Here is a 24,943-nt window from a genome sequence, read left to right on the forward strand (position 1 = left end):
CAGGCATTGCTGTGTTATTACAGAAATGAAATGAATAGCCCAACTGTCATCAACAAGTCATTTTATTATAAATAGATTTTGCTGCTCAACTGTCTTGGCTCCACTCACATTCAAATGAGTTAGATGCTGCAGAAAAAGTTGCATATAAATAGCCCGTCACGTCACCTGATGTACAAAAACCTGATATGAACATTTACCTCCACGTCGGTGAGTGTGAGAACATATTCTAAACTCATTTTGATTCCATTTGTGCAAATCCAAGGTTTCTATGGTCAGCAGTGCTTTGTTTCAGTGATATTCTGTCGACAGCTTGTACATAATTAGAATTAGCCACGTTGACATTGAATCAAAAATGTCCTAAAGGTGTGAATTTTTTTTTAAAAAAAAGTCATTTACGGTAGTAATAAAAGAGGTGTTCTTTGGGAGTGCTTCAAAATGTTCATCTTGATGGCTCTGCGGGTTTCCTGTGCCCCTGCAGAAACGGCTTACGGCATCAGTTGATAAAAAAATGTTTGTCGTCGGTCTCACGAAAGGTGTTAAAGCCGGTCGTCTACTCTTCTTTGAAGTCCATTTCAGTCAGGACGGAGAAGCACAGCTTCTGGATCAGCCGGCCGGATTTGGCTGAAAGAAGAGGAGTAGGCGGAGTCGGGAAAAGCCAGCAGAGGCAGATTTTGCTCATTTTCACGCCGTTTCCTGCAGCTGTCTTACCAATGAGGTCCCGTATCCACAGCGGCCTCTTGGACGCCGGCGTGTAGCAGCACAGGAAGTACACGGGAACGCCGGACAGAGCGATGCCGATGCCGATCAGAGAGTTGATGGTGTCACTGTAGAGCGGCACGACCACCAGGAAGACGCTCAGGACGCAGAACACGATGGGGTACACGAGGCTGAGCTGGAGGGAGGAGAAGAACACATGAAGCTCCAGCTCGGCAGTAGATTCGGCTGCATTTAGTCAACTTACCTTCAGCGGCCTTTTTCTGTCCGGCTGCTTCCAGCGCAGATAAAGTTGCCCCAGTATGGACAAACCGACAAAGAACCAGTAGCTGAAGCTGTAGTAGTTGATGAGTCTGAACACGTCCTCCACGCACAGGTATATCAGGGCCATGATCCCCTGCCAGGACATAACGGAGACATTTGAGTCCAAAACGGGCCTAAGACCATCGGAGGACAGGAAGTGAAGGGTGACTGACGTTGAAGAGGAGGGCGGGAATAGGAGTGTAGCGCTCGATGTGGATCATGCACAGGTAGTCGGGAAGGTGGCCCTCCCTGGAGCCGACGAAGAACAACCTGCGTGGACAGAAAATAGTGCAACAGGTGGGTGTTGAGTGACATGACAGACAGACAGACATAGCCGAGGCGTCGTCTCTCACCTTGAGGACGCCAGGATGGAGGCGTTGAGTCCTCCGAAACAGGAGAGCGCCACGGCCAGCGGGATGGTCCAGTTCATCACGCCAAACACCTTATCTGCAAAGGTCTGGAGAGAGAAACGGAAAAGGAATGCAACGGAAAAAAAGAGAAGTTAATCTGACTTTGAGAGCTGACAAAAGCAAAAATGAAGCCATTGGAAGAAAACAAGCGGGCGCACCACAGCTACGGCATCGCTGTCTAAGATGGAGTTGATGGGGAGGATGGTGTAGTACGCCACGTTGGTCAGGATGTAGATGACCGTCACGATGGGCATGGAGATGGCGATGGCCATCGGCAGGTTCCTGCAGTTCACGGAGACAAACGGCAGAGGTGAGCTGAGCAGCGGAGGTGGAGATGGCCTCGGGGGGGGGGGTGTCACCTAATCTGCCTGGGAACCTCCAAGGGAGGCCTCTGATCCAATCAGGTGTCTGCTCTGGCCTCATGTGATCATGCCTGGTGTATTTACGACTGGAATACTTTCTGCCCCCCCGGTTCACTCTGGTACAATGTCGGGGGTTTAAACACGAGATTTACCTCTCCGGGTTCTTGATCTCCTCCGTGACAAAGTTGAGGGTGTCCCATCCCGAGTAGGAGAACAGCGCCGAGTACAGGGCCAGCGCGATGTCTCCTGGATCCTGAGAGGAGCCCACAAACAGGTCCTCAAAGTTGTGCGTGTAGCCTGGAGACACATGCACGTGATCAAGAGGGAAAATCGCGGGAAAACAATAGCCGAGAAGCGCTCGCGTGGAGTTCGCACCTTGTCCGATCTTCACCAGCCCGGTCAAGATGACGGCGATGAGAGCGATGACTTTGGCGTAGGTGAAGAAGTCCTGGACCCTGGTGCCCCATTTGACGTACGCACAGTTGACAAAGGTCAGCAGACCTGAAGGAGACCAGTCGAATTACACGTGTGAACGAGCAGACCTGAAAGCTGCTCTGTAAACTGGGCCAGCAGGTCTCCACGTGAGCTCGTGGGCAGTTTAAGGAAACGCTGCTGCTGACTCAAGCAGCCCGGCCTGTTGTTTCACAGACGAGGAAACAGCTGAGTGCAGCACAAACGCACTCAGGACTCGCGGGTACCCTCAAAACGGCTGAGCTGCCCATTTAAGGGCCACTGTGGATACACAATGGTGCTACATTGAAGAGCCCTCGGAGGGGGACCCGCCTCAATATTTATACACGTTATAAAAAACAGCTCCTGTTATGCTTTGGTTAGAAAAGCGTGTTTACGTGCATCTTGTTGGATATGTGACGGGATTATTAGATGTTTCACACTTGACCTTTAAGCAGTATTAATGTTGAATTGAGCAAGATGTTTTCGTGCCTCTGACCTCATCCTTTGCCGCGTCTTATCACCCCTGGTGTGCAGTAAGTTCATAAACACCGAGATAGTGAGCCTCTGATCGTTTCGGCCGCAGAGTCCCACCAACAATAGACTTCCTGCCATCGAATTTTTCGCTATCTGGCTAATTTTCAGCGGGAGAGATAAAAGATGCTGCGCTGTCAAAACCATCCCTCTGACTTTTACAGCTCTCGCAATCACTGATTAATCATATTAACCTGCAAACCTGCTGACTGGGCAGCTTTTAATATCCATAGGAAGAGCCACGTGCATGCCAGGAAACATTTACGGTACACCCCCCCACGCAGCACCCTGTCCTCCGCGTAGACCACCCAAGTCAGGGAAGGCTACACAACACTATCATCTTCCAGAGCACCGGTGGGTAGAGGATCATAACAAGTCCATTAACAGCGTGACTCAGCCTCAAACACAGTGAGGATGTCCTGGGTGGAGGCTACAAGGGATGGAGGAGTGTTGATAGTGGAAGGTTAGAAGGGTTGGAGGTGTGAGGGGGAGCAGAAGGAGGTCAGAGATGTCCTCAAGGTGAGCCCAGCTAAAGCTCTTCGGCTGGGCTATCTCACAGCACGCCAGACGACTGAAAGGCATTATGGGAGTCAGGAAATCATATTGGGGAGTCAGCTAGCACCCGCGAAGGGGGACCCGCGTCATTGTTTATATAAATATCTCCTTCTGGAGTAAAGAACATCGCTGGTCACGGCTGCCTGAGGAGGAATGCACCAATTTATTTTAGGTCAGCTGGAATTTTTACTCTTTCTTGAACTGCTGGAAGGACTTTAGTTCTCAGATATCACACTACACCCCCCCCACAGAGTCCTCCCCATGTGCTGCTTATCACTCAATCCTGTGGGTGAGTGGATAAATGAGTAATACATTATTGCATCAATATAGCTACAGTCAGGAACAAAGCAAGAGATACAAGCCCTGCAGCCTTCTCTGTTGCCTGAGCGTTGGCATTTCCTTTTCAATAAAGTTGCCCTCGTTTCAATCTCCTCTTTCATTAATTTAGTGTGTCGGTTTTGATCTTTCTCAGGGCTTTTCCGTTACCGTGACACCCTGGGCCACATCTTTGCACACAGTTTCTTGTGACTCGACGACTCGCGTGGAAAGATTTCTAACGCAACTTTAAGGCTGACTTTTTTGTTCTAATGACCAGCTTTTGGAAGAACTTCCTCTTTTTTTTTAGTTGTCTGGGCGTCTTTCCACATGTGTCACCATTTTCGCTTCTCCTGTGTCTGGAACTCACGTGCTTTCTCACATGGATGGTCCTTCACCACATCAACGCGTGTTTGATTCATCAAAAAAAGTGACTTTAATTCATGTCATAAGTGAGCTGGCACAGCTTTTCCTCGTCATGGTACGGACAAGTTCGGCACGTGTGCAGTACTTACATATACAAGCAGCGGCTAGCAGTCTGTTAGCCAGGTATGGAGCCGTGCACGTAGGGAAGATGGGCTGCATCATGTAGTTGGAGAAGGTGATTGCGATGACGGCCTGGCTGGTCGGCTCGATGATCAGCAGCGACGTCCACAGACGGATGAAAGCGAGGAAACCTCCAAAGGCCTCCAGGATGTAGGCGTATGACGCCCCAGACTTGGTGATGGTGGTGCCCAGTTCGGCGTAACACAGGGCACCAAAGACTGAGAAGATGCCCCCGATGGCCCACACGACCAGCGAGAGGCCATAGGAGGCGCTGTGCATGAGGACGCCCTTGGGAGAGACGAAGATTCCGGAACCGATCATGTTTCCCACGATCAGACAGACCCCGTTCACCAGGGAGATCTCCTTCTTCAGCTTCATGGACTCCTCGGACCCTTCGGACTTCGATGTCGAGCCCCTGTCGGGCTCCTCTTGTGTCGGGGCGGGGGCGTAGGAAGCCATCGTTCAAGCAAAGTCAGGATATTTAGGCAGAGTCTCCCAAACAAGATTTCAGGCAAAAAGTGGGAACTTTATCCTTCAAAGTGGGAATTTTATCCTTCAAAGTCAACTGTTTGTCCTCCGGTTAGCTGCGTTGGTCTCCTGCCATCTGTGGGGTTACAAAAAACACACACGTTAGCCGCATCTAGTCAAACAAAAACGGACAAACGCACACAAATAAATGCCCAGTGAGAGTACGCACTGCTGGATTTGAGAGGGAGGTGTTCGGTTTGGGGGCCCATTAGCCTGCAAAGAAAATGGGCCTTTCAAGGTTGAGTGTATTGACAGAGCGTGAGCAAACATGCCTGAAAACACCGACTCATCATCAGTACCCAAACACCTCAGACCACCGACACACACCGATCCCATCACACACACGTCAGGTGCCACTGTAGCTGCCATTTTTTTTAGTGTTTTAAGGCCAAATCGCATGTTGACGTACAGTATCCTGATATTCCGAAAGCAAAACCAAGCACTTTCAACAGAAGGAAATGCACGATTTAAACAGGAAGAAGCCTACTTTAACAGAGCTGAACGTTGTTGCTCCCCGGGGTAGAAGGTCATCGGTGCATCGGTGGACCGTCTGCAGAGGGAGGAAGGCAGCAGATCGTTTCCTGCATGTGATCAAACGCGTGAATCCAACTCTCAAAAGAGGGAGAGCCGGAGCAAAGTCCGAGAGCTGCTGATAAGTGCTCGCATCATGGATTGGAAAACACTGTCCAAGAGATTTTTTTGAAAGATTACAGAATGGCTTGAAGAAGCTACGTGACTAAGTGTTCTACGGCTTCTGAAACCACCACAACAGGTGTGTTTTTGCAGTGCAGGTAAAGGCACACCTGCAGTGGCATTAAATATTAACATGATGTGCATGACTGAGGCCTGTGCTGTGAGTGAGGGTGGAATCAAAACTCACCTCATCCAGATGCTTGTCAGGCTCCTCTAGTGCGTCCAAAACTGACAAAACTCCCACTTTTTTGTGCGTGTTTGTCTACGGCTGTCTGCGGGCTGGAAAACTCTGTATTCAGGCTGCAGGCTTTTATGGACTTCTGTTTTTTTTTTTTTACACTACCAAGGAAGCGGGGGAGGCGGGAAGGGAGAGGGAGAGGGAGGAGGGGAGGGGAGGGGAGGGGAGGGTGCTTAATTGCCTCCCATTGTCTCTCGGTGACCCTGCCTCGCCAAAATAAATTCTTTTAATCGAATCACACTAATTAATGGCCGTCATTGACGTCCTCTCACAGAGAAGCCGCAGTTTCGGCATGTTTCACAACAAGTCATTGCGTTGAGGTTGTGATCCGCTGACATACTTGTTCTTTAGCGCAAAGTGAAAAGAAAAAAAATGTTTTTAATGTTCCATTCCTGCTCTTGGATCTCGGTTGTCGTCTCGGCGCTGCTCGAACGTTGGCGTGTACCGCCCTCTTGTGGATAAAAATCCAATTGCATCCAACAAACGTGCGAAATAAATACATAAAATGTCAAATTAACACATGCACAAATTTAATTTCATGGTAATGCTCTGTAATTTTAACGTGTTAATAAATCAAGCTGCCCGTAATTAATGTAGATATACATCTGCGTTTAACAATAATACAAACTTTGCACAAAAAAAAGCTTATACCTGAATTTGTTTTTTCCCCCATTGAAATGGGAATTCAAATTTAAAATGAAATACTTGCCTAATTTTCAATGAGATACTTTAGCTTTTGGTCTAATATGCTGTTCACGTAAAGGTTTCAAGTACTTATTGAGAGCATTTGACACCAAAAAAATGAACAAAACCAACGTAACAAACAAATATGGTGTTAAAAATCATTTCTCTGTCCAAATCACCATTTTCCCTTTAAATGGTGGTCTAAATATGGCCATTAAAGGACCTTTCAGAGAAAAACTATAAACCTCTTTACTGCAGTTGATTGACGTCTCCAGAGGGCCGATTAAGGCTTATTAACGATGAATGTTTCATGGGTGATTAAAGCTTGAAACTGTCACACCTGTGGACTTGACACACACCTCTCCGTCTTCCCTAAACTGAAAACATTTGCGGGTGCAAATGTTTTCTTTTCCTCTTTTCTTTTCTTTTTTTTATTTGATTGAGACACGTCCTGCGTCGCCCACGAATGCATGTGGACAAACTTCTCACACATGGCTCCTTTCACTCCTTTTGTCCCGCTCCCTGCCCCGAGCATTCTTCTCGCTGGTTACCGGCTGTCATGGTTTCGGGAGCCACTGTAGGCTCAAAAACTGGAGGGATTAAAAGGCGGCCATTTTGGGGACAGCTGGACCAGGTTGTTGCCCCCTGTCCCGCTCTCAGTCACTCTGGGGGGAGTGGAGGGGTGGCATTGTGTGAGGATTAGAGCTTCCTGTGTGTCAGCTTATTACATGGAATGGGAAGAGAGGTGGGGGGGTGGGGGGTACAGGGGTGAGCAGAAAAAGTGAGGGGAGAGAAATGAAAGAGAAAATGAAAGAGCGTATGACACAGAGAGGGGAGGGCATGGCAAAAGGGGGGTAAGGAGGAGGTGGTGGCCTCTACAGCTGCACTCTCAATCACACTCATACAGGCACTGATTATCCTTTTCACACACTCACACACACACACACACACACACACACACACACACACAGTACTGGGAAACTGAAACATATTAAAAGGCTCTGAGGGCAACAAAAGGCAGAATAAGGAGGCAGCCAGACGGAGACAAAAGCCCCCTGAACCAGGACGCAGAGTTGGACCAAACAGGCGAAAACTGACCATACATGCAGACGTGCACGGGAGAGTCGTGCAGACAGAATACTTAAACAGACAAATGAATTCACAAAGAGCTTCGGCCCAGGCCCAAAAACTCCACGCACGAACCAGCAAACACGGCTTCACATCGCTGTTGTTTTATTTATCCTTTATACATCACATAGAAGGCAAAATACCGTTTATGGTTGCTAGACAAGGGGGGGGGGGGGTTACAGGAGGGGAAAGGAGGGCACACAAATAAAGAAAAACAGGCTAAGCAGGAATGTGATGAGTGTAGATCATTTCTGTGGGAGCAGAAAACTCTCAAGTGCTATGAGAGAAAAGGGCAGGGGGTGGACGGGGGGGTGGAGATAACGGACACAGCTCCTTGCAACAGCAAGTTTACAATCATTGCTATTAACGTGGTCAAAAATTACAGCTACGAATAAAAAGACCGTTCACAAAAGCACTTAAACACAATCAGCGCCATTATCGTCGTCACGGATAGCCTCGCGGCTAGCTTCGGCGCTAACAGGTGTTTGTTGGCATCAGTGTTTCAGCAGCACAGGAGTCAGTGCAACTTGCAGTGCGACGCGGCACATCAGCAACATGCTTTCAACAGCATGGTGTTAACTAATAATAACAATAAAAAAGGTTTAAAATGCAATGTAGCTCGTATGTACAGTGGGCGGCCATTACTAAACTGGCCCGTTTTGGTATGGAGTTCGGCATGTAAAGTTACAGACCGCCCTCTTTTTTCAAATCGGCTTTAAAATTATTACCTTGAGATGGCATTACAAAGCGTTTACGATAAGGCCTCCCTGGTCTTTGAAGTACAAAAATAAACAGCTAGAATTCTACATTCACAAATGTCTTTTGTTACTACAATGTAACTACAGCACAACCTACAACTATAAACCTAAGGAAAGAGGTAAACTTTAATTCATAACTAGCAAACAAAAAAAAACAAAATTCTATATTAAAAAAATACATTCCCTTGTCAGGACCCTTACAAGACTGCAGCCATTTGCACAACGCCATGCTGGCCTACACGCTAGTGTCAGTAGGTTCATCTGTCAGAGTGGAAGCGACAGCGATTGGTTGGAGATCTGTGTTGTCACCTTTCTCAGGGGATTTAACCAATCCTTGCTTTTGTTCCAGGTTGCTTTCCGGGTTGCTTTCAGCTGAATTTGAATTATGACCCTCTGCAACATCATTATCAGCAGCCTGAACCTTAGAGGGGGTGTTGAGCAGCACTCCTGGGTGAGTTTTCATGTGGCCCTGTTGATGAAGAACAATAGATATTCAGAAAGCTGTTTGTTGTGTATTAGCAATAAAAGAAAAAGACGGCATCACTTAAATCGTACCTTGAGTCCACTACGGCTAGCATAAGCCTTTCCACACTGGGAGCAGCTGTAGGGTTTGTCTGGCCGAGACGTCGGAGTGTGTGTTGCTGGTGGTGGAAAACATGGTTCCTGGTCCACTGCAGGTTTTTCCACAACACTGTTACTGCCCACCACTGCAGCATTGTTTACAGGCTCTGCGTCCCCTTTTCTTTGTGCCTCTTCTCTCTCTTCTGCCTCCTTTGGCACAGCCTCAGAAGCACTTTGGACTTCAGGGGCAGCTTTGGGGCTGCCAGGTGGGGCAGTTGCAGGTGGAGAACATGTAGGTGGTGGTTTTGAATTGGGAATTGTGGTGGGTTTGTCTGCTGAACCGGATTCGTCTTTACTAACCCTTTTATGTGATGCATCATTTTCTACTCCAGCCTTCAAAACACAGAGAGAAAGTGGGGCGTCATCTGCATCTGGGTCTCCATTCACTACAACTGAATGGGGACTCGATAATAAGCATGCCTTCAGAGGGCTGGCGCTACCCAGGTCAGTGTGAGATTCCTCCTCAGAGTTCATGGGGCTAGCATCAGTTATGGTGTTGTCTTCCAGAAGCAGGGGGTCCTCTGCTCCCTCTGAAGGGGGATTATTGGTCAGGGGTGGACTAACACTGGATGGCGAACCTTCTGAGTCCTCTGTCTTCACAGATGTGGCGTCAGCAGCTGTGGATTGTTTAGAAGTTGACCCTGAGTTCAGAGCTTCCTTTGGAGACTTGGAGCTAGTAGTCAATGCGAGTGGAAGGATTTGCTGGCTGTTTGATGGCGAGCGCTTGGAGTCGCGCTCGCCCTCGTCGAAGATAGCGCCATGCATTTCTGCACCAGCTTCATTAGGCACATCATCATCAGGTGGTATTTGCCCTCCTAGGTGCAAGCGGATATGATGCTGAAGAACCAAGGCATTAGTGAACTTGCGTGGGCACAAGGGGCAGGAGTTCAAGGCACGCGAGTTTGCTGGCCGGGAACGGTGAGTGGCCAGGTGGGCCCTAAGGCTGCCCTTTGTTGAGAAAGAGCGACCGCACAGCTTACAAGGGAATGGACGCTCTCCCAAATGTGTTGCCTGGTGCAAGCGCAAAGCTCTGGGGCAGCTGAGGACACGTAGACACACCCCACACTGATTTGCAGCCTGGGCAGTAGGCAGAGACGGGGCAGCTGTGGTAGCTATAGTGTTGGAACCAGAGACTCCGTGACTGGTCACTAGTCCAGCAGCACTGGCATTTGGGCTGAGGCCAAGAGCAGCAAGCATTTCCCTGCGATAAGCATTTGAGGTGGTAGTTAGATCCTGGCCATGCGTGTCACCATTTGTGTCAGGAGAAGCTCGTGAGGAGGAAGAAGCCCCTACGTTTGGCTGCTTTTCAAGCTTCTGCACCAGACGCTGCAATTTGGAGGTGTCTGAGTTTTGGGCGGAGTGAGTAGGGGAGGATGAAGAGGGGGAGGAGGCTGATGGCTTGGGGAAGGGTGGAAAGGGGAAGGGTAGTTGGTGGGGTGATGTGAGATGTGAGGCAGAGGGGTGACCCGGGGGCCGAAGAAGTGCCAGGTGGTGAGGCGACGTGCCTCCAGGGAACAGAATTTTGGGAAGATGGGCAAGTTGGGAGTATGGGGATGTTGCATGCAGAGTGGAGTGAGGAGGTGTGTTTTCATCAAATCGCTGCTGTTTTGCCCCTTTGAACTGGTTGCCCATTGATGAGGAGGAAGATGAGGACCCAGAGGAAGTTGATGCACTGGCAGCAGCTGCAGCAGAGGCTCTGTTCAACTGCAACAATGAATGGGCTGTGGAGAGCAAAGCCATGTCCACTGAGGGGGGCAAAGGTAGAGAGGAGGGCGAGGGCCGCGTTGATGTACCAGACAGGAATCCTAAGGACATATTGTCTGTAATCCCGGGGATACTTCCTTTCACTCCATTGTAAGACTCGTCATCGTCAGCTCGTCGTTTTCTTCTTCTCTGAGAAGTGCCAGAGGTGGAGCCGCTGTGCATTTGTTCTGATAATGCTGGTGGCAGCAGAGAAAGAGAGAGCTCTGGATTCTGCTCTCTGTGTCGCAAAAAGTGAGCTTTGAGGTTGCCTCTGGTTGTGAATCGGCTCAAGCAGACTGGACACTGGTAGGGCCTCTCACCTGTGTGTGACCGCAGGTGGATCTGGAGCGATGAGTCGCTACTCAATATCTTCCCACAAAAGCGGCACACATGTTGAGGGCGCCCCAATGAGGAGGCAGAGCCCAGAGATGAGCTGGGTTGCAGATCCTGGGAATGGCTGGCGGTAGGAAGGGGAGGAGTTGGGAAACTGATGCCATTACTGTGGGCAAACGACGAAGTGTTGGATGACTTCTCGTGGAGGTAGCGGGGCGGGAGGCCTAATGACAACGACAGAGGATGTAATGCGGCGGAGGAGCCCATAGTGGATGAGATGGTTAAGGGAGATGCTGAGGAAGAGATGGAGGAGGAAAGGGTCCTGCTGCCGTTGACGTTTGAAGCAGCCAGTTTTGAGACAGATGTCAGCGGGAACAGCGAAGATGGGAGGCTAGTCAAAAGAGACGAGGATGCGGTTATTGGTGTGGCAGAGGAAGGGTGTGTTGGTGAAGAAGATGCTGCTCCTGTAGACTTCTGGTTGCCGTCAGAAGAACCAAGTGCTGCGCTGTTATCCTGACCAAAGACAGCACCGCCGAGCCTTAGAACTTGCCTACAGATCTCCTCTGTTATCTGCATCTGATGGATTTGTCTCTGCTGCAAAACCCTAAGCTCCTCTAAAAGTACTGCCAGTGTTTGTGGCACCTGATTTTGCCCCTGTTGCCCTGGTACATTGGAGGCTTGCTGCTGACTCGGACTAGAACTGTCCCGGTTTGGAGGAACACTCACAGAGGATGCAGAGGAGGAGGAAGAGGTAGTGGCAGTGGCAGAACTTCCCACTGGTGGGGAGGTCATGGTGGTGTAAGAATTTCCCTGTTGGGACAGGGTGTGTGAGCTCGAGGTCTGACCCAGCAAGGGAGGTGAGTGTGTCTGGGATGAGAGCGAGGGGTGAGGAAAGTCCGGGGAAAGAGAAGAGTGGGTATTGGGAAGGGAGGTGGCAAAAGGCACAACATGACTGGGCCAGTGAGGAGGAGAAGAGCTCTCACTGGGCAAAGAGGGCGCGTGGAGCCCACCAGGAGATGGGCGAGGCGCCAGCGGCGGCTGGCAGTCTTGCAGAGAAGCGGGGGATGAAGATGAAGACCCTGATGAGGTTATATCTGAGCCAAGAGACGTTGAGGGTGACTTCATGGCCAGGTGTTCATCTGGATTAACAAAAAAGGGAGAATTTAACAAGCTTGCTCTAATTCTTTCTTCGCATGAACATCATTCTAAAAACAGACGAGAAGATTTTTTTTTTAAATGTAATTGCTTGAAGTTATTCAGAGGATTAGAACATTAAAAGAAATGCCTGAGCATAAGTGGCCTCAGTAAAAAAAAGAAATAAACACATGAAAGAACCTCTGCAGTCTATGATTCTTTGAAAAGTCTTGTCTCAATCTGTGCTCTCTGGAGCAAAACTCCTTAAACATCTTGCACACACAGAAAGCTCACAGACCACCTTGCTGCCATGGCAACACATTTTAGAGGACAATGGGCATCACCAGGACAACCCATAACCCCTCTTAACCCACCCCCCTCCCTACAGCAGTTACGTCTTTCATCTCCTCATTCACCCTTCCCCCTTACGTCACCGTGGAGGTTAAGGGTCAGGCCACGAGAAGGGTTCTGGGCACTGTCCAGACACTCTGATTGGTCAACTGTTTTGACCTCTTCTGCTCAGAGGTCAAATTCTTTCAGAATCTTGAGCGCAGAGTGAGAAAGAGTAAAAAGAATAAGATAGGGGGAGGGTAACAACAATGGAGAGACAAAGTAACTATCCCTCCTGGAGAGATTTAGTGATGGAATGAAAGACTGTACCTCTGTGAAATTCCTTAACCCAACATGAACACGCAGGAAACACTCAATAAGCCCCAGACTAAACTTTAACTTGTCGTGTTCGTGGGACAAGGAGACTTGCGTGTGCATGCTATAAGGCATAATCCACTGCAATTCCCAACAAGTGCAAGAGCTATCTCACCCAATCTTTGTTTCTCACTCATGCAGACCCCCCTCCCTGCCTAAGAGTGTCGGGGTATACAGTCAATAGGGATGAGAGGCGAGAAAGAGAGAGAAAGAAAGGGGAGGGAAGGATTGAGAAGGTGGAAAATGGGGGAAGAGGGGTGCATTAGAGAGAAAAGCAGGAACGAAGGCCAGGAGAAGAAGAGAATAAAGGGGTGTAAGATTAATCTTTACCCCCTAAAAAACATTGCTTCCCTTCCCCCATCCATGCACCTTATTGTTAACAAATAAGAGGGGGCTCTACACTAATCAAAGACCTCCAGCAGCCAGCGTAGGGCAGCCTGTTGGTTTCCTAGAGGAGGAACAGCACATGAAAACGTCCACAGATGTGTGGTAGCTAATCCTGTTCTATTCACAGCCAAAGTTTTATTGGACCCGACCTGAGAACCGAAGGCCTCCGTTCACTCAGGCCCATCAGACAAAAAAGTGAACCAACTTGGAGATCAAACTTTTTTTTTTGTGTCTTCTCTTCTCAGTCAAGAGGACCACACATGAATCACCACTAAACAATTACTAGAAATAAGTGAGAAAGACGTAAAACACAGAAAACGTGCACATTTTCCGCACTCTTCAAGGGTGACGAGCAATGTTGGTCTGTAAGGTAGACGAGTGGTTTCTTTAAAATAAGCTGAAGATACGAGTTATGCATCAAATATATGTTCTCACCTTGAGTTAGAAGTACTGGGCCCCCTGGATCCGCGTTAACGAGATGCTGGGGTCGCTTCTGCTTCCGGCGTGACATGATTCACGGCGACTCAGACAGAGAGGGGGGCATCGGTCGGTCGAAAGCCTCCGGACACGTTTATTTATCTCTTTATTTTCCCTGATCCGAGCATCTAAAGTTCAAAAAGTTCCTCGCTCCCGACACGATCCTTGCGCGAACACCGGCGCAAAGTTCTTTTGAGAATGAAAAAGAGTTGAATTAAACAAGTTAAACATGTAGCTGTGTGGAATCCTCGGGTCTTGACTCTGTCATATGAAGCTACGGTGAGTGCGTGTGTGTGGCTGGTTTCTAAAGTCACCCCCCCAACTAAAAAAAAACTTGTCCAATTTGCGCCCCTCCTCTCTTACTGCTACCCGCTGCACGCACACACACACACACACACACACACACACACACACACACACACACACACACACACACAGAACCACTCCTTGTTCCTCAATGATATTTGCATTTCAATGGCGTGTAACACACAGCCCCCCTGCTCATTCTTTTTCTCCTCTCCCCAGCTTTATTTTTCTTCACACACTCGCACAAAAACAACTATAAACTTTCAATAAAACATGACAATTAGTTGCCAAAGCCGCCGGCGGCGTTCGGACAACTTTATTTTACAACTCGCTTGATGGCTGCTGATTTGGGGGTTTAATCCGATTAAATAAAACATGTTCTCCAAAAGCCGTCTATTACAGGTGATTCAACAGGTGACAATGGCGCACAGGTACTGTCGGTTTGTGCACGCTACCCTGCTTGAAAAGTCACAATAACCTAAAGATAATCCACAGGTGGCTTCGGCAACAGTCAAAACATTTGCGTTTTACCAGAGGGGTGGGATGAGTGAGAATTTGATTATTTATATAGGGCCAATTATCAACGTTGCTGCTAGTGGCCTTTGCGCACAAGAGGGGTACGCTCATACCATCCACATGCATGCATGTATTTCGTGTGTTATCGTCTTGTATGTTATGCCACCGCCACCCCCCTCTCTTTACAAAAAGCATCTTACTGGAGCTCTATTTAAAAGGCAGAGAATAGATGGGAATCTTTGACAATGGCGTGCTGGACACAGTTGAGTGAGCATCTCCCCTCTCTCACTATGAACCCCCGGATCCGCTGCTGCAAAGCACAATGCCCCTCTTTCACCCCCCGCCTTTGCTCCTGTACCACGTGGAGAAATGGATAAAAGGGAAATAGAGGGAGAGAAATGAGAGGAGGAGGTGATGGTGGAGGAGGTGGAGGGCAGCATGTTTAACTCTAACATTATCCACTCGGCAGCTACTCAAGAAAACGGTTCACTTCTGCGACAGCGATGCATGCGCGTCCGATAAAGCCACGGCACTCGCTGGAATTGCGAATAAAGTTGCATTGCATCGTTTGTAAATAATAATTTCTAAATGAGATTGTAAAATATTTAAACAGTAAAACTGCGATTCTCAATCAGCCAATCAGAGGGCAGCATTCTATTACGTCACCTGTTGTCACCTGTACAGCGAAAGGGTGCTATCGCTTATCGTAGGTATTTGTTCCCCACAAAATCGAATTAACGTCGTTTTCTTTAACAAAGTTGACAAACGCATGGCCTAAATATGTGTTCTTTATGATAAGTCTATTCATTCAAACATTCATTGCCCAATAATGCAAATATTAATGGATGATAGCTAGCGCTAGCCGGAGTTACCCGAGGTTTAAATACTTGCTAACTTGCTAACACGTTTATACGTTTATATATAATATCTCAATTTATTTGACACAAATTTCCTTTTTTCTTTGATAAAAAAACTTACTTTTTTCTTTAACAAAAAAGTTCCCTGGTTAGTTCGTGATATTTTGTGTGAGGAAACAACTAATGTTATGCTAGAACTAATTGGCCGATGACATATGACGTTTCAGCATATTTACTTATTTCTACCTTTTTGTGATTAGTTTAGCATTTTAACACACATAAATGTCTGATCATACTTTTTAAAAATTGTCAGAATTTGCAACATTGGAACTCTATTTTATAAGAGTATATTTCATATGACTATAACTTTGTCCAAGATAGTTTAAAAGACATATTACATTTTAATATTCAGCTATTTCCCTACTATATTTAATACCTATATTTTACTTTGTTCCACAGTCGACAGCCATGTCTCTCTGTGATGACACGCTTTTGTGCAACTTCCCAAAGTGTCGGACCAAGCTGAACGGCTTCGCCTGGGTCACGGCGTGCTCGCACGTTTTCTGTGACCAACACGGATCTGGCGAGTTCAGCCGCTCCCCTGCCACCTGCCCCGCCTGCTCCTCGGCATTGTCAGGAAAACTGGACATTGTAAGGACCGAACTGTCCCCCTCGGAAGAATACAAAGCCATGGTGCTGGCAGGCCTGCGTCCAGACATCATTCTGGACATCACCGCCCGTGCTCTGTCCTTCTGGAGCTACCAGGTCCAAGACGACAGCACGTGCCTCCAAATGTTCCTTCTATTCCTGTCTTAAATAACTGATCTCTGATATAAACAGATCCATCAGGAACACATGTATCAGGAGTACAGTCTGACCAGGGCTGAAGCACAACTGAAGCAGATGGAGAAGGTTTTGACCCAGCAGAACCAGTGCAGAGAACTTGAGCTCACCGCCATGAGGGGGGAGATCACGTCCCTAAAGAAGGTGAATAATCCTGAAACTATTTTGTTGTTAAGTCGATATGTACTTATTGCTCGGGCCTGCAGCGGTAAGCTGACATCAGTCAATCTGAAATATCTTTAAGGTCATGGAGGATTATAAACGCAAGTACAGCGAGGTGTCTGAGAGGCTGATGGAGAGGAACCGGCAGTACCAGAAGCTTCAGGGGCTTTACGACTCTCTGAGGTTGCGTAACATGGTGGTCGGCGCGGGGGAAAGGGAAGTGATGTCGCTACCTGCCCACCTGGAATTTAACGCACGTAAGAGATGATTTTTTAAATATGAGATTGATGCCTGGTTTTATCGTCGTCTGTGTTTTAATTCAGGATTTTGATTCACCATTGGAAATAAATGGACGATAATTAAAAGAGATTCCAGTTTTGCCAATAGTTGCAACTTATGAGTTTAGTTTTTTCAGTTAAGAAATAATTGTATTTCTTATGTACAGTGTTAGTGTTTCGCTGTCTGCAAGTTGAACCAATTGTTTCCACAGTAATCAGGCACAGGAAGTAAACCCCATGTAAAAAGAGCTCGTGGAGAAACGAGAGTGGCGGCGTTTCACTGATTGTCTACGTAGGGAAATTTTTACGGAGCAAAACAATGAACATTTGTCGACCTGCTGTGTTTCACCCAGGGGGGGCCCTGCAGGCAACTCCCCAGAGAAGCCCTCAGTTCTTCTCCGTGGGCCACGATGGTGACAGCAGATTCTTCTCCTGTCTGGAGGCGGATGGGGCCAAATCCTTTTTCCAGTTCAGCTCCCCCGCCAAGGAGAGCGGCGCCCGCTTCATCAAGAAGCAGTAAGACCAGGTTGCCACATATCCATCTTACGTTATTTCCATGTCAGCACGTTCTTGTTTTAGTACAATTTCCTGCCAACTGTACTACTCTCCTTTTGAAGTACATTTTTTGTAAAGATATTTAAACAATTGCAGTAAAACACAAGAGGACAAAGTATTGCTCGTTTGTAGTCCTGTAATACGCGCTGGACAACTTCGTGGCGTTGGACGAAGCTGTTGAAGTACAACCACTGGCGTCCGAACCGCAGCGGCACACGAAAATGAACAAGCAACACAGTCAATGCAGAGAGAGTTTACTGACATATGGAGACGGTCCAAAGGCTGGGGAAACACAGATGTAAATTCACGTAGCTACAGAACTACCCAAAGTTTTGACACAATGGTACATACAAAAAAATAAATATAAAACTACGGTTGAGTAATAATCTCAACTTCATTTACAAAAACAATTATTCAAACCATACGTAAAAATGGCGGTATAACAGAGACACAAAAAGGGACAAAGTGGAAGAAAAAAGATCAAAAGTGCACATTTTTATCCATTATGGTATATTTTAAAGACATGTCAGTTCCTATCGAAATGAGGTGAGGTGAAGTCGGATAGTCGTCTTCTGTTGCTGAATCCTTCTGATGAAACTGGAGAAACTAACCCATAAACTTTGGTGGAACAGGAGAGGGAGGCGATGCATCCAATGCAACTCTTGAACAAAAACATCTCGCGTCTTTGTCGGCTCATTCTCTGTGGGGCTTACAGCTGATCGAAGTAGCAATCTGACTATAGACATTTTGTTTCTTGCCGTTGACGATGAGTAGCAGAGGAGAGTCCACCCGTATACTTCTGAAATCAAACGACTGACGGAGAAGAAACACAAGCACGAGCCCATGAGTAAAAACAATATAAAGGATCTCCCTTTAGCTACGAACACGAAAACACCAACCTCATCTTTATGTGTTATGATGTTTCGCTTAATCAGCGGTTCTGGAATGACGACAGTGTCTCCGATCAGGACGCCCCAGCTGTGCGCCATGTTGTATACCATCACCACAATGCACGTCTCCTCACTGTCCACCATGCCAAATGTGCTGCCACACACAAAAAAAGACATTAGAAGCCCAAATCTTTATGCGACAGTGGGACAGGAGACTGAGCTGATACCATCACTCACAATGAAACGCTGCCTTCAGAGGCCAGGCTGAACACCACTTTGCCCAGGGCAGCCACCCCGCTGTTGTGGCCGTGTTTGAGGGAGGACAGTGTTCGAGGTTCCAGGCTGCCAATTTGGCCCGAAGGGGAACGAAACTCAGGTGAGGAGCACGGACCCAGCTCTGATACGCTGAGGTTAGAGAGCATTTTTTGCAACCGCCGCGGCTTCGTCTTCCCCTGTTGAGACAAAGACTGTGGGTACGGGAAGCTGTGATTTGCTGCCACCTACTGGCGGAGCATTTAACAGCAATGCGACTGTCGTGGATCCACCATACTTAATATTAAACAATACCTTGTTCTGTAAAAGTTCCGTGACGTTCCGAAGATAGTCCAACAGTTGCTTCTCCTTCATTATTGGATCATCCCACCCAGGGTTGAGAGCCACAGCTCGGCTGTAGCCCTCCAGCGCAGAACCGAACATCTCCTCATACTGGAACAGAGTAGATCGGTTGAAATGCAGGTCAGGGTTAAAAGAGGCAGTCCTGTCCACTTTTTCCTACAAACAAGGGAGAAAGGAGTAGAATGTTAGAACAGCTGTGAAATCGGTGTGGATGAAATGCAGATTTTCAGCGTTTGGTACTCACAGCTTGTGCATAGGCACTTAAAGCTTGTTGAGAAAACTCTGGCTTCTGGCCACAGGCGAAGAACATGGACACATAGGCATTTCCCAAGACAACTGCAAACAAACACACATGTATAACCACACGAGCTCCAAACAGCTTTCACATTATACACAAGACAATGCAGACACTCACACCAAGATGTCCCGTCTTCAACATCCAGCTGGACGGCTTGTCGGGCCAAATAGACGCTCTCTAATGTGGGATGACCGGGTGTTTTCTGCTCTGTCTGCGGCAGCTGCCTCAACACCATAGACAGGCTCCGTAGCGACACTTTATTCTTGCTCTACAGAGATGATTCAGCAAAAGGGGATTTTGGCTGCGCTCACTTGTGAAAAATGTGGTAAACTCCTTTGTCCATACCTGTTGCAAGGCTCCAGTAAAGCAGTTTTTAGCACCAATGAGGTCTCCTTTTTTCCAGTACTGTTCCCCTAATGTGTTCCACCCATCGACCAGGCCAGGTTCCAGTTTCACGGCACGGGAAAGGCACTTCTCTGCTTCAGCACTGTAGTCAGGAGCTACATTTAAACACCGGCCCTTCTGCAGCAGGAACTCTGCTTTTTGCTTCAGCTGATCTGTTGGAAATTGGACAATCACATTTGTAGTTGTCCTGCAAAAAGAGGAAACGTGCAAATGGTCCGCTCACTTTCTTTCTCCTGCAGGTACTTCAAAGTCTTTTCGATCTCCTGTGTGACATCGCCGTCTTTCTTCTCAGCGTCCTCGATACTGTGAGTCTCAAAATAGCAGTCTCTGAAACGATACAGATCGTCCACAAGCTCCTGTAAAGCAGAGATTGGAGGTAATGAGACAAAAGCCCTGGGTATTTTCCACTGCACTACCCGCGATGAAGAAAATGTGCACGTATAAAGCACCCAAAAATAACAAATATTCAAACAAGAAGGGTAGATTCATCTCCTGAGAGACTGACCATGCACTATTTATGCAGCTCCCCCCCCCCCTTTTTTTTTTTAAAGCCAACAATGATGGGAGCGTGACAGAAGAAACCCGTTGTTATGGAAACAATTATTTCGGTGATGTTTTGCGCGCAAGAGGAAGCAAAACGACGCTGAATAAAAAATAAAACGATTCTTTGCGGTTACAAGTAGAAACACGACTCAACTAAAAGGGGGTACCTTCAATTTCTGCAGTTCGTTTTTGTCTGTCACGGGCTCACTCTGCTTTTCTTCCTCCGCCATATTTGTGCTTCAACCAGCAAAACTCAGATGTCGAAGAACCGAAGCTACTAGACCGAAGCAAAACGAGAAAATAAGCCTCAAATGCGAAATACCAGTGTTACATTGAATAATATAGACTCATGCCTTCCAGATTGTATGCAAGTGCAACTAGCTTAGCTGAAGTCGAGCAGCTTTCATGACTGCGACGCCGGAAGTTGGGGTCCGTAAGAAAAATTCATCCGAGTAAGATCCTTCCGGAGTTAACGGCGACACTTTAAACATTTTTTCTTCCCCGAAAGTCACAATTCCGTACATACAGAGGAAAATGTGGGCTTGTTTATGAATTTGATTCGCGTAGCCTCCAGTATGTTTTCTTTTCTGAACACATCTACCGGAACTCCCAGTTACTAAATCAAGATGCTGGTCGGACGCTTTACTCGGCACACCCCGATTTTGGCTCGCTCAGATGGAGGGTGGACGCGGCTCAACCTGTGTTTTGATTGTTTCGGAGTAAGCACCGTCCGTGCTGGTATTTCGATCACTTTGGGTAGTCATGTCGGACACATGGAGCAACATTCAGGCACACAAGAAGCAGCTGGACTCCTTGAGAGAGAGGCTGCAGCGGCGGCGGAAAGACCCAACGCAACTGTCCGCTGGTACGTTCACTTCAGTGTTTAGACCAGATGGACAGAGTAGAGATTAATTATGGTATAATATTATCCATATATTGTAACAAACCATTGCAATATCGTTAAGTATCAATATTCTTAACGATATTGCTATGGTTCTTCTTGGGAAAATACTTCTATGGGAAAATAAAAAGCCATTTGTTTATTTGCCAGTAAAATGCAATCAGTTATATTTGCAAAGTAATATTTCTTTGAGCAGGGCCGTTGAAGCAAATATGTCTACTTTTTTTAAATGTTGCATTTAGTCAAAAATGTTTCAGTTTTTTCTATTAATTAAAAATCCAAATGCAAATCCGTTTTTTTGTTTGTTTTTAAAGGGGGGCAACCACTTATGGAAAAAAAAAACTTTTGAGTTTTGGTTTATTCTCAAGCAATTTAAAATACATTTTAATCTCGTTAATTACAGTCATATTAGAGGGTTATGTAATATTGATTTAATTTGAATGTCTTGCACTTTACAATATGTAAGCTATGGGTTTATTGTTATTGTTTTCCCCAGGTATATATATTAAATGCCAAAAACCATAAGGATAAAAGATTGTCCAAGGAAATCTCCATTAAGTAATTGTTCAGTATTGATCAAAATAATCAGTCTAATGATTTATGTCACAACTCAGTTATGGAACGACACTGTCTTGTATCAGTGGATCTTATTACTCATAAGATATTTAAGATAAATTAAAAACTGTCAAGCAAGTCACCTTTTATTATTTTTATTTGGACAGATAGTGGAATCCTTACAGAAGGTTCCACAGCGAGGAGTGACAGTCCTGCTCCATCTGCAACTGTCCCGTCTCAAGAAGAGACAGAAAAGCCCCCAGACCCAGAACTGGAGAAGAGACTGTTGGCATATCTCTCCGATCTGAGCCTGTCACTCCCTGCGGATTCTCTCGCCATCACAAACGAACTCCACAGTGTGAGACATAAGTGCAAAAATGCTTTTCTGGTACAGAAAAAAAGAAAAAGGCGTTATGTTAATCTTGGCATGATTTGCCCTTTTGAATTGTCTCCAACAGACTGAAACACCTGTCAGTCACAACTGCATCCAGAGTTTGCTGCTGAAGTTTGCCGCTCAAGAGCTCATCGAAGTCCGGGAGTCCACCTCGTCGTCTTCATCTTCTGCTTCTCCCTCTTCGGTTGTAGTTTCGGTGGACCACACGAAGCTATGGGCCATGATCGGGTCTGTGGCCGGTGGCCAACGCACCGGAGTCAAGAGAAAAGCAGAGGAACAGGCCCCCCACAAAAGAGCTTCGGGCTTCTCATCCTCCATTCAGAGCTCTAGCTCTCCTCCACGCACCTCCTCTCTGACACCTGCCTCCAACGCACAGATGGTGGGGGCTTCGACGTCAGGGAGCAGTAGCGAGAAGAAGGGCAGGAGCAGCAAAAACCAGACGTCTCATTTGGACATGGAGATCGAAAGCCTCCTGAACCAACAGTCCACTAAAGAACAACAGAGCAAGAAGGTAGGAAAGATGCCACTGTTCCTGGATCTAGACCAGGAGGACGGTAGATACTGATGTGATGCAAATGTTCTCGTGTCAAGTTGAGCAGAGAAATTCTAGAGTTGCTCAACGCCAGCACAGCCAAGGAGCAGTCTATCGTGGAAAAGTTCCGGTCTCGCGGCCGCGCTCAGGTCCAAGAGTTCTGCGATCACGGGACGAAGGAGGACTGCGTACGCTCTGGGGACGCGCCACAGCCGTGCACCAAGTTACACTTCCGGTCAGGGGCCTTAAAAGTACTTAACCAACAAATCCCATCTTATGTGTGACACGACAAAACACTAACGTGCATTTGTGTAACACGCAGTCGCATCATCAACAAACACACTGACGAGAGTCTCGGCGACTGCTCCTTCCTCAACACTTGTTTCCATATGGACACCTGCAAATATGTCCACTATGAGATCGACAGCCCCCCAGAGGCCGAGAGCAGCCTGCTGGGGCCCCAGTCCGGGTCCGCGGAGCTGGGACTGCGGGCGGGAGACGGCGACAGCAACGCGGGGACTCTGTTTCCCTCGCAGGTGAGCGTGAAGCAGGGACCCGGGTCAGAGCCCGGGGTGACGGAGATGGTGACGGATGTTTTTACTGCAGTGGATCTGCTGCGATATCAGATACTTGGACGTGTCAATCCTGGGGAAGTTCGCCGTGGTGATGGCCGACCCACCTTGGGACATCCACATGGAGCTGCCCTACGGAACGCTGACTGACGACGAGATGAGAAAACTGAACATCCCCATTTTGCAAGATGACGGATTCATCTTCCTTTGGGTTACTGGAAGGTAGCTGCTGGTTTAGATCAGAGACCTGGTCATTGTTGAACTTTGCAGCTGATGTTATCTTTATTTTCCGAGTTATGGGTTAATCAGTCTCTTGCTCAACTTTTACTCTGACAGGGCGATGGAGCTGGGCCGAGAGTGTCTCAGTCTTTGGGGGTAGGTCTGTCCAGTTATGTTCTGGCTCCTATCAAGCCCAGGGTGGTCATCTTTCCCTTGATTTGACCTTGTTGCCTTTTTCAGATACGAGCGAGTCGACGAAATCATCTGGGTGAAAACCAACCAGCTGCAGAGGATCATCCGCACAGGAAGGACGGGCCACTGGCTGAACCACGGGAAGGAGCACTGCCTGGTGAGTCTGATGCCTTCAAATGCCCTCTTTGTCAGCAAAAACGAGACTCTGAGCTCTTGATGAGCTCTGCTTCCCTTCAGGTTGGCGTGAAGGGCAACACCCAGGGCTTCAACAGAGGTTTGGACTGCGATGTGATCGTAGCCGAGGTAAACGACGACCCAGTCCCGGGAGGTAGCACACCCCAAGCTCTTTAATACATTTCAGATGTTCTGCTCCAGGTACGTTCCACCAGTCACAAACCAGATGAGATCTACGGCATGATCGAGAGACTCTCACCTGGAACCAGGAAGATCGAACTTTTCGGACGGCCGCACAACGTCCAGCCCAACTGGTGTGATACTTTTGTTTCAATAAACTACACGCTAAAGAGAGGCAACGGATTCTGATCCCTCTGCTGCTCTGTTTGTTGTAATTTACCTCTCTGGATTTGTCCTTTTGTCTCCTTTCGCCTGTAGGGTAACTCTTGGGAACCAGCTGGATGGCATCCATCTTCTGGACCCAGAGGTTGTGGCCCGATTTAAGAAGCGTTACCCAGACGGTGTCATCTCCAAACCCTAAAACCTGCAGTGACGACTTGTCAGTGGTCACGGGTCGGCACTTGTTCAAAAGACTTTGAATTACCTCCAGCAATTTTATCATTATACCTGTTTGATTGAAATGACCTAAATTACTTTGTTTTTTTTAGAAATGTTTCAGGCATTCATTATTTGTAAAAACAGATATTTTAATGTAATTTGTTATTTTGTCAGTAAACAAAGTTGCATTTTTTTTTTTTTACACATTCTTTCTCTCAGATTTGTTGCATTAAAAGTTGAAGATTCTTTTTTAAAAATCTAGTGGGTTTTGGGTTATTTGGTGTTAAATACGCATATTTTAGACAGATGAAGCCGTTTGTCCTTTAAATCAGTAATTAGGTGCTGTATGGTGAAATTCTAAAGGTTAATGCAATTAGGGCCCAATTTTAACAATACAAATATTAAAACAGGAAGTGCGGAAGGCACATGTGCAGCTTGGTTTCTTTTCAAAAGCATAACTAAGGAGGCAAAAGCAGCTGAACAGCATTCAACAATGTCCATTTGTTATGTTCATGAAATCCTTCCTGACTTGAAGACTGTGTTTCCCTCCCTCCACACACAAGTCTTTTAAAAAGAAATTAAAAAAACAAAACAAGGAAGTTCACAAAATAATGCACTTTAGGGTTGTAAATCTTGTAAACAAATCTGCTATCATGCACAAAGATCAGTCCTCTGAAATCATGATGTTGAGTTCTCTGCAGGGGCGCGCAGTGAGCAGGTGTAGCGATGAATGTCAGTCACTTCTAAAAAGTGTGGTCTTTCCCATCACACGATCTAGACCCAACTAAGCAACAGAAGACTCTGAAGTCCATATCTCTTTTCTGCAGTCGTCCCTCCCCCCCACCCTCAGTAGGTGGCGTCCACTGCGTGGACGTTGCTGTCCATCTGGTGCCGAAAAGACAGCCGGGCTTTGCTGGAGAAATAAATCTGAGAGTTCCGATTCAGGCTTCCCGCTCCGTC

General features: G+C 47.2%; 5 protein-coding genes across 14 annotated transcripts; 2 read left to right on the forward strand and 3 right to left on the reverse strand.

Annotated features, from left to right (window-relative positions):
• Positions 1 to 44: 44 nt before the first annotated feature.
• slc7a7 (solute carrier family 7 member 7) lies at positions 45 to 5,726 on the reverse strand. Of its 8 annotated transcripts, XM_029840538.1 has the most exons (12): positions 5,598 to 5,726; positions 5,205 to 5,399; positions 4,887 to 4,930; positions 4,159 to 4,793; positions 2,165 to 2,290; positions 1,942 to 2,086; positions 1,586 to 1,709; positions 1,371 to 1,474; positions 1,191 to 1,287; positions 962 to 1,111; positions 709 to 892; positions 45 to 621 (listed from the first exon to the last, which is right to left on the reverse strand). In XM_029840538.1, the coding sequence occupies exons 4-12, from the start codon at positions 4,646 to 4,648 to the stop codon at positions 551 to 553; spliced, it is 1,491 nt and encodes a 496-aa protein (XP_029696398.1). In that variant the 5' UTR covers positions 4,649 to 4,793; positions 4,887 to 4,930; positions 5,205 to 5,399; positions 5,598 to 5,726; the 3' UTR covers positions 45 to 550. The 8 variants fall into 8 exon arrangements, with proteins under 8 accessions (XP_029696398.1, XP_029696392.1, XP_029696394.1 ...); XM_029840532.1 differs by having other exon boundaries at positions 1,942 to 2,290; positions 5,205 to 5,267; XM_029840534.1 differs by having other exon boundaries at positions 1,942 to 2,290; positions 5,205 to 5,298.
• A 1,816-nt stretch (positions 5,727 to 7,542) lies between these two features.
• On the reverse strand, positions 7,543 to 13,931 carry si:ch211-212k18.5 (sal-like protein 2). Its single transcript, XM_029840782.1, has 3 exons — positions 13,577 to 13,931; positions 8,774 to 12,054; positions 7,543 to 8,687 (listed from the first exon to the last, which is right to left on the reverse strand). Exons 1-3 carry the CDS (start codon positions 13,650 to 13,652, stop codon positions 8,454 to 8,456), a joined length of 3,591 nt encoding a protein of 1,196 aa, XP_029696642.1. The 5' UTR covers positions 13,653 to 13,931; the 3' UTR covers positions 7,543 to 8,453.
• A 1,032-nt stretch (positions 13,932 to 14,963) lies between these two features.
• ccnb1ip1 (cyclin B1 interacting protein 1) lies at positions 14,964 to 17,253 on the forward strand. Of its 2 annotated transcripts, none has more exons than XM_003966951.3 (5): positions 14,964 to 15,146; positions 15,757 to 16,062; positions 16,138 to 16,284; positions 16,385 to 16,559; positions 16,934 to 17,253. In XM_003966951.3, the coding sequence occupies exons 2-5, from the start codon at positions 15,766 to 15,768 to the stop codon at positions 17,098 to 17,100; spliced, it is 786 nt and encodes a 261-aa protein (XP_003967000.1). In that variant the 5' UTR covers positions 14,964 to 15,146; positions 15,757 to 15,765; the 3' UTR covers positions 17,101 to 17,253. The 2 variants fall into 2 exon arrangements, with proteins under 2 accessions (XP_003967000.1, XP_011605028.1); XM_011606726.2 differs by having other exon boundaries at positions 15,054 to 15,150.
• Positions 17,254 to 17,371: 118 nt separating this feature from the next.
• On the reverse strand, positions 17,372 to 20,489 carry ttc5 (tetratricopeptide repeat domain 5). Of its 2 annotated transcripts, none has more exons than XM_003966950.3 (10): positions 20,240 to 20,489; positions 20,054 to 20,160; positions 19,567 to 19,699; positions 19,284 to 19,495; positions 19,056 to 19,206; positions 18,885 to 18,976; positions 18,593 to 18,796; positions 18,263 to 18,477; positions 18,035 to 18,179; positions 17,372 to 17,948 (listed from the first exon to the last, which is right to left on the reverse strand). In XM_003966950.3, the coding sequence occupies exons 2-10, from the start codon at positions 20,114 to 20,116 to the stop codon at positions 17,829 to 17,831; spliced, it is 1,335 nt and encodes a 444-aa protein (XP_003966999.1). In that variant the 5' UTR covers positions 20,117 to 20,160; positions 20,240 to 20,489; the 3' UTR covers positions 17,372 to 17,828. The 2 variants fall into 2 exon arrangements, with proteins under 2 accessions (XP_003966999.1, XP_011605027.1); XM_011606725.2 differs by having other exon boundaries at positions 20,054 to 20,163; positions 20,240 to 20,423.
• A 42-nt stretch (positions 20,490 to 20,531) lies between these two features.
• mettl3 (methyltransferase like 3) lies at positions 20,532 to 24,536 on the forward strand. The gene is made up of 11 exons (XM_003966949.3): positions 20,532 to 20,751; positions 21,510 to 21,700; positions 21,801 to 22,247; positions 22,328 to 22,503; positions 22,591 to 22,804; positions 22,875 to 23,062; positions 23,177 to 23,215; positions 23,300 to 23,408; positions 23,489 to 23,554; positions 23,627 to 23,739; positions 23,864 to 24,536. Exons 1-11 carry the CDS (start codon positions 20,649 to 20,651, stop codon positions 23,964 to 23,966), a joined length of 1,749 nt encoding a protein of 582 aa, XP_003966998.2. The 5' UTR covers positions 20,532 to 20,648; the 3' UTR covers positions 23,967 to 24,536.
• Positions 24,537 to 24,943: the final 407 nt, after the last annotated feature.

Source organism: Takifugu rubripes, chromosome 8 (genome assembly GCF_901000725.2).
Source record: "Takifugu rubripes chromosome 8, fTakRub1.2, whole genome shotgun sequence".
In the NCBI taxonomy this organism is placed as follows: Eukaryota; Metazoa; Chordata; class Actinopteri; order Tetraodontiformes; family Tetraodontidae; genus Takifugu; species Takifugu rubripes.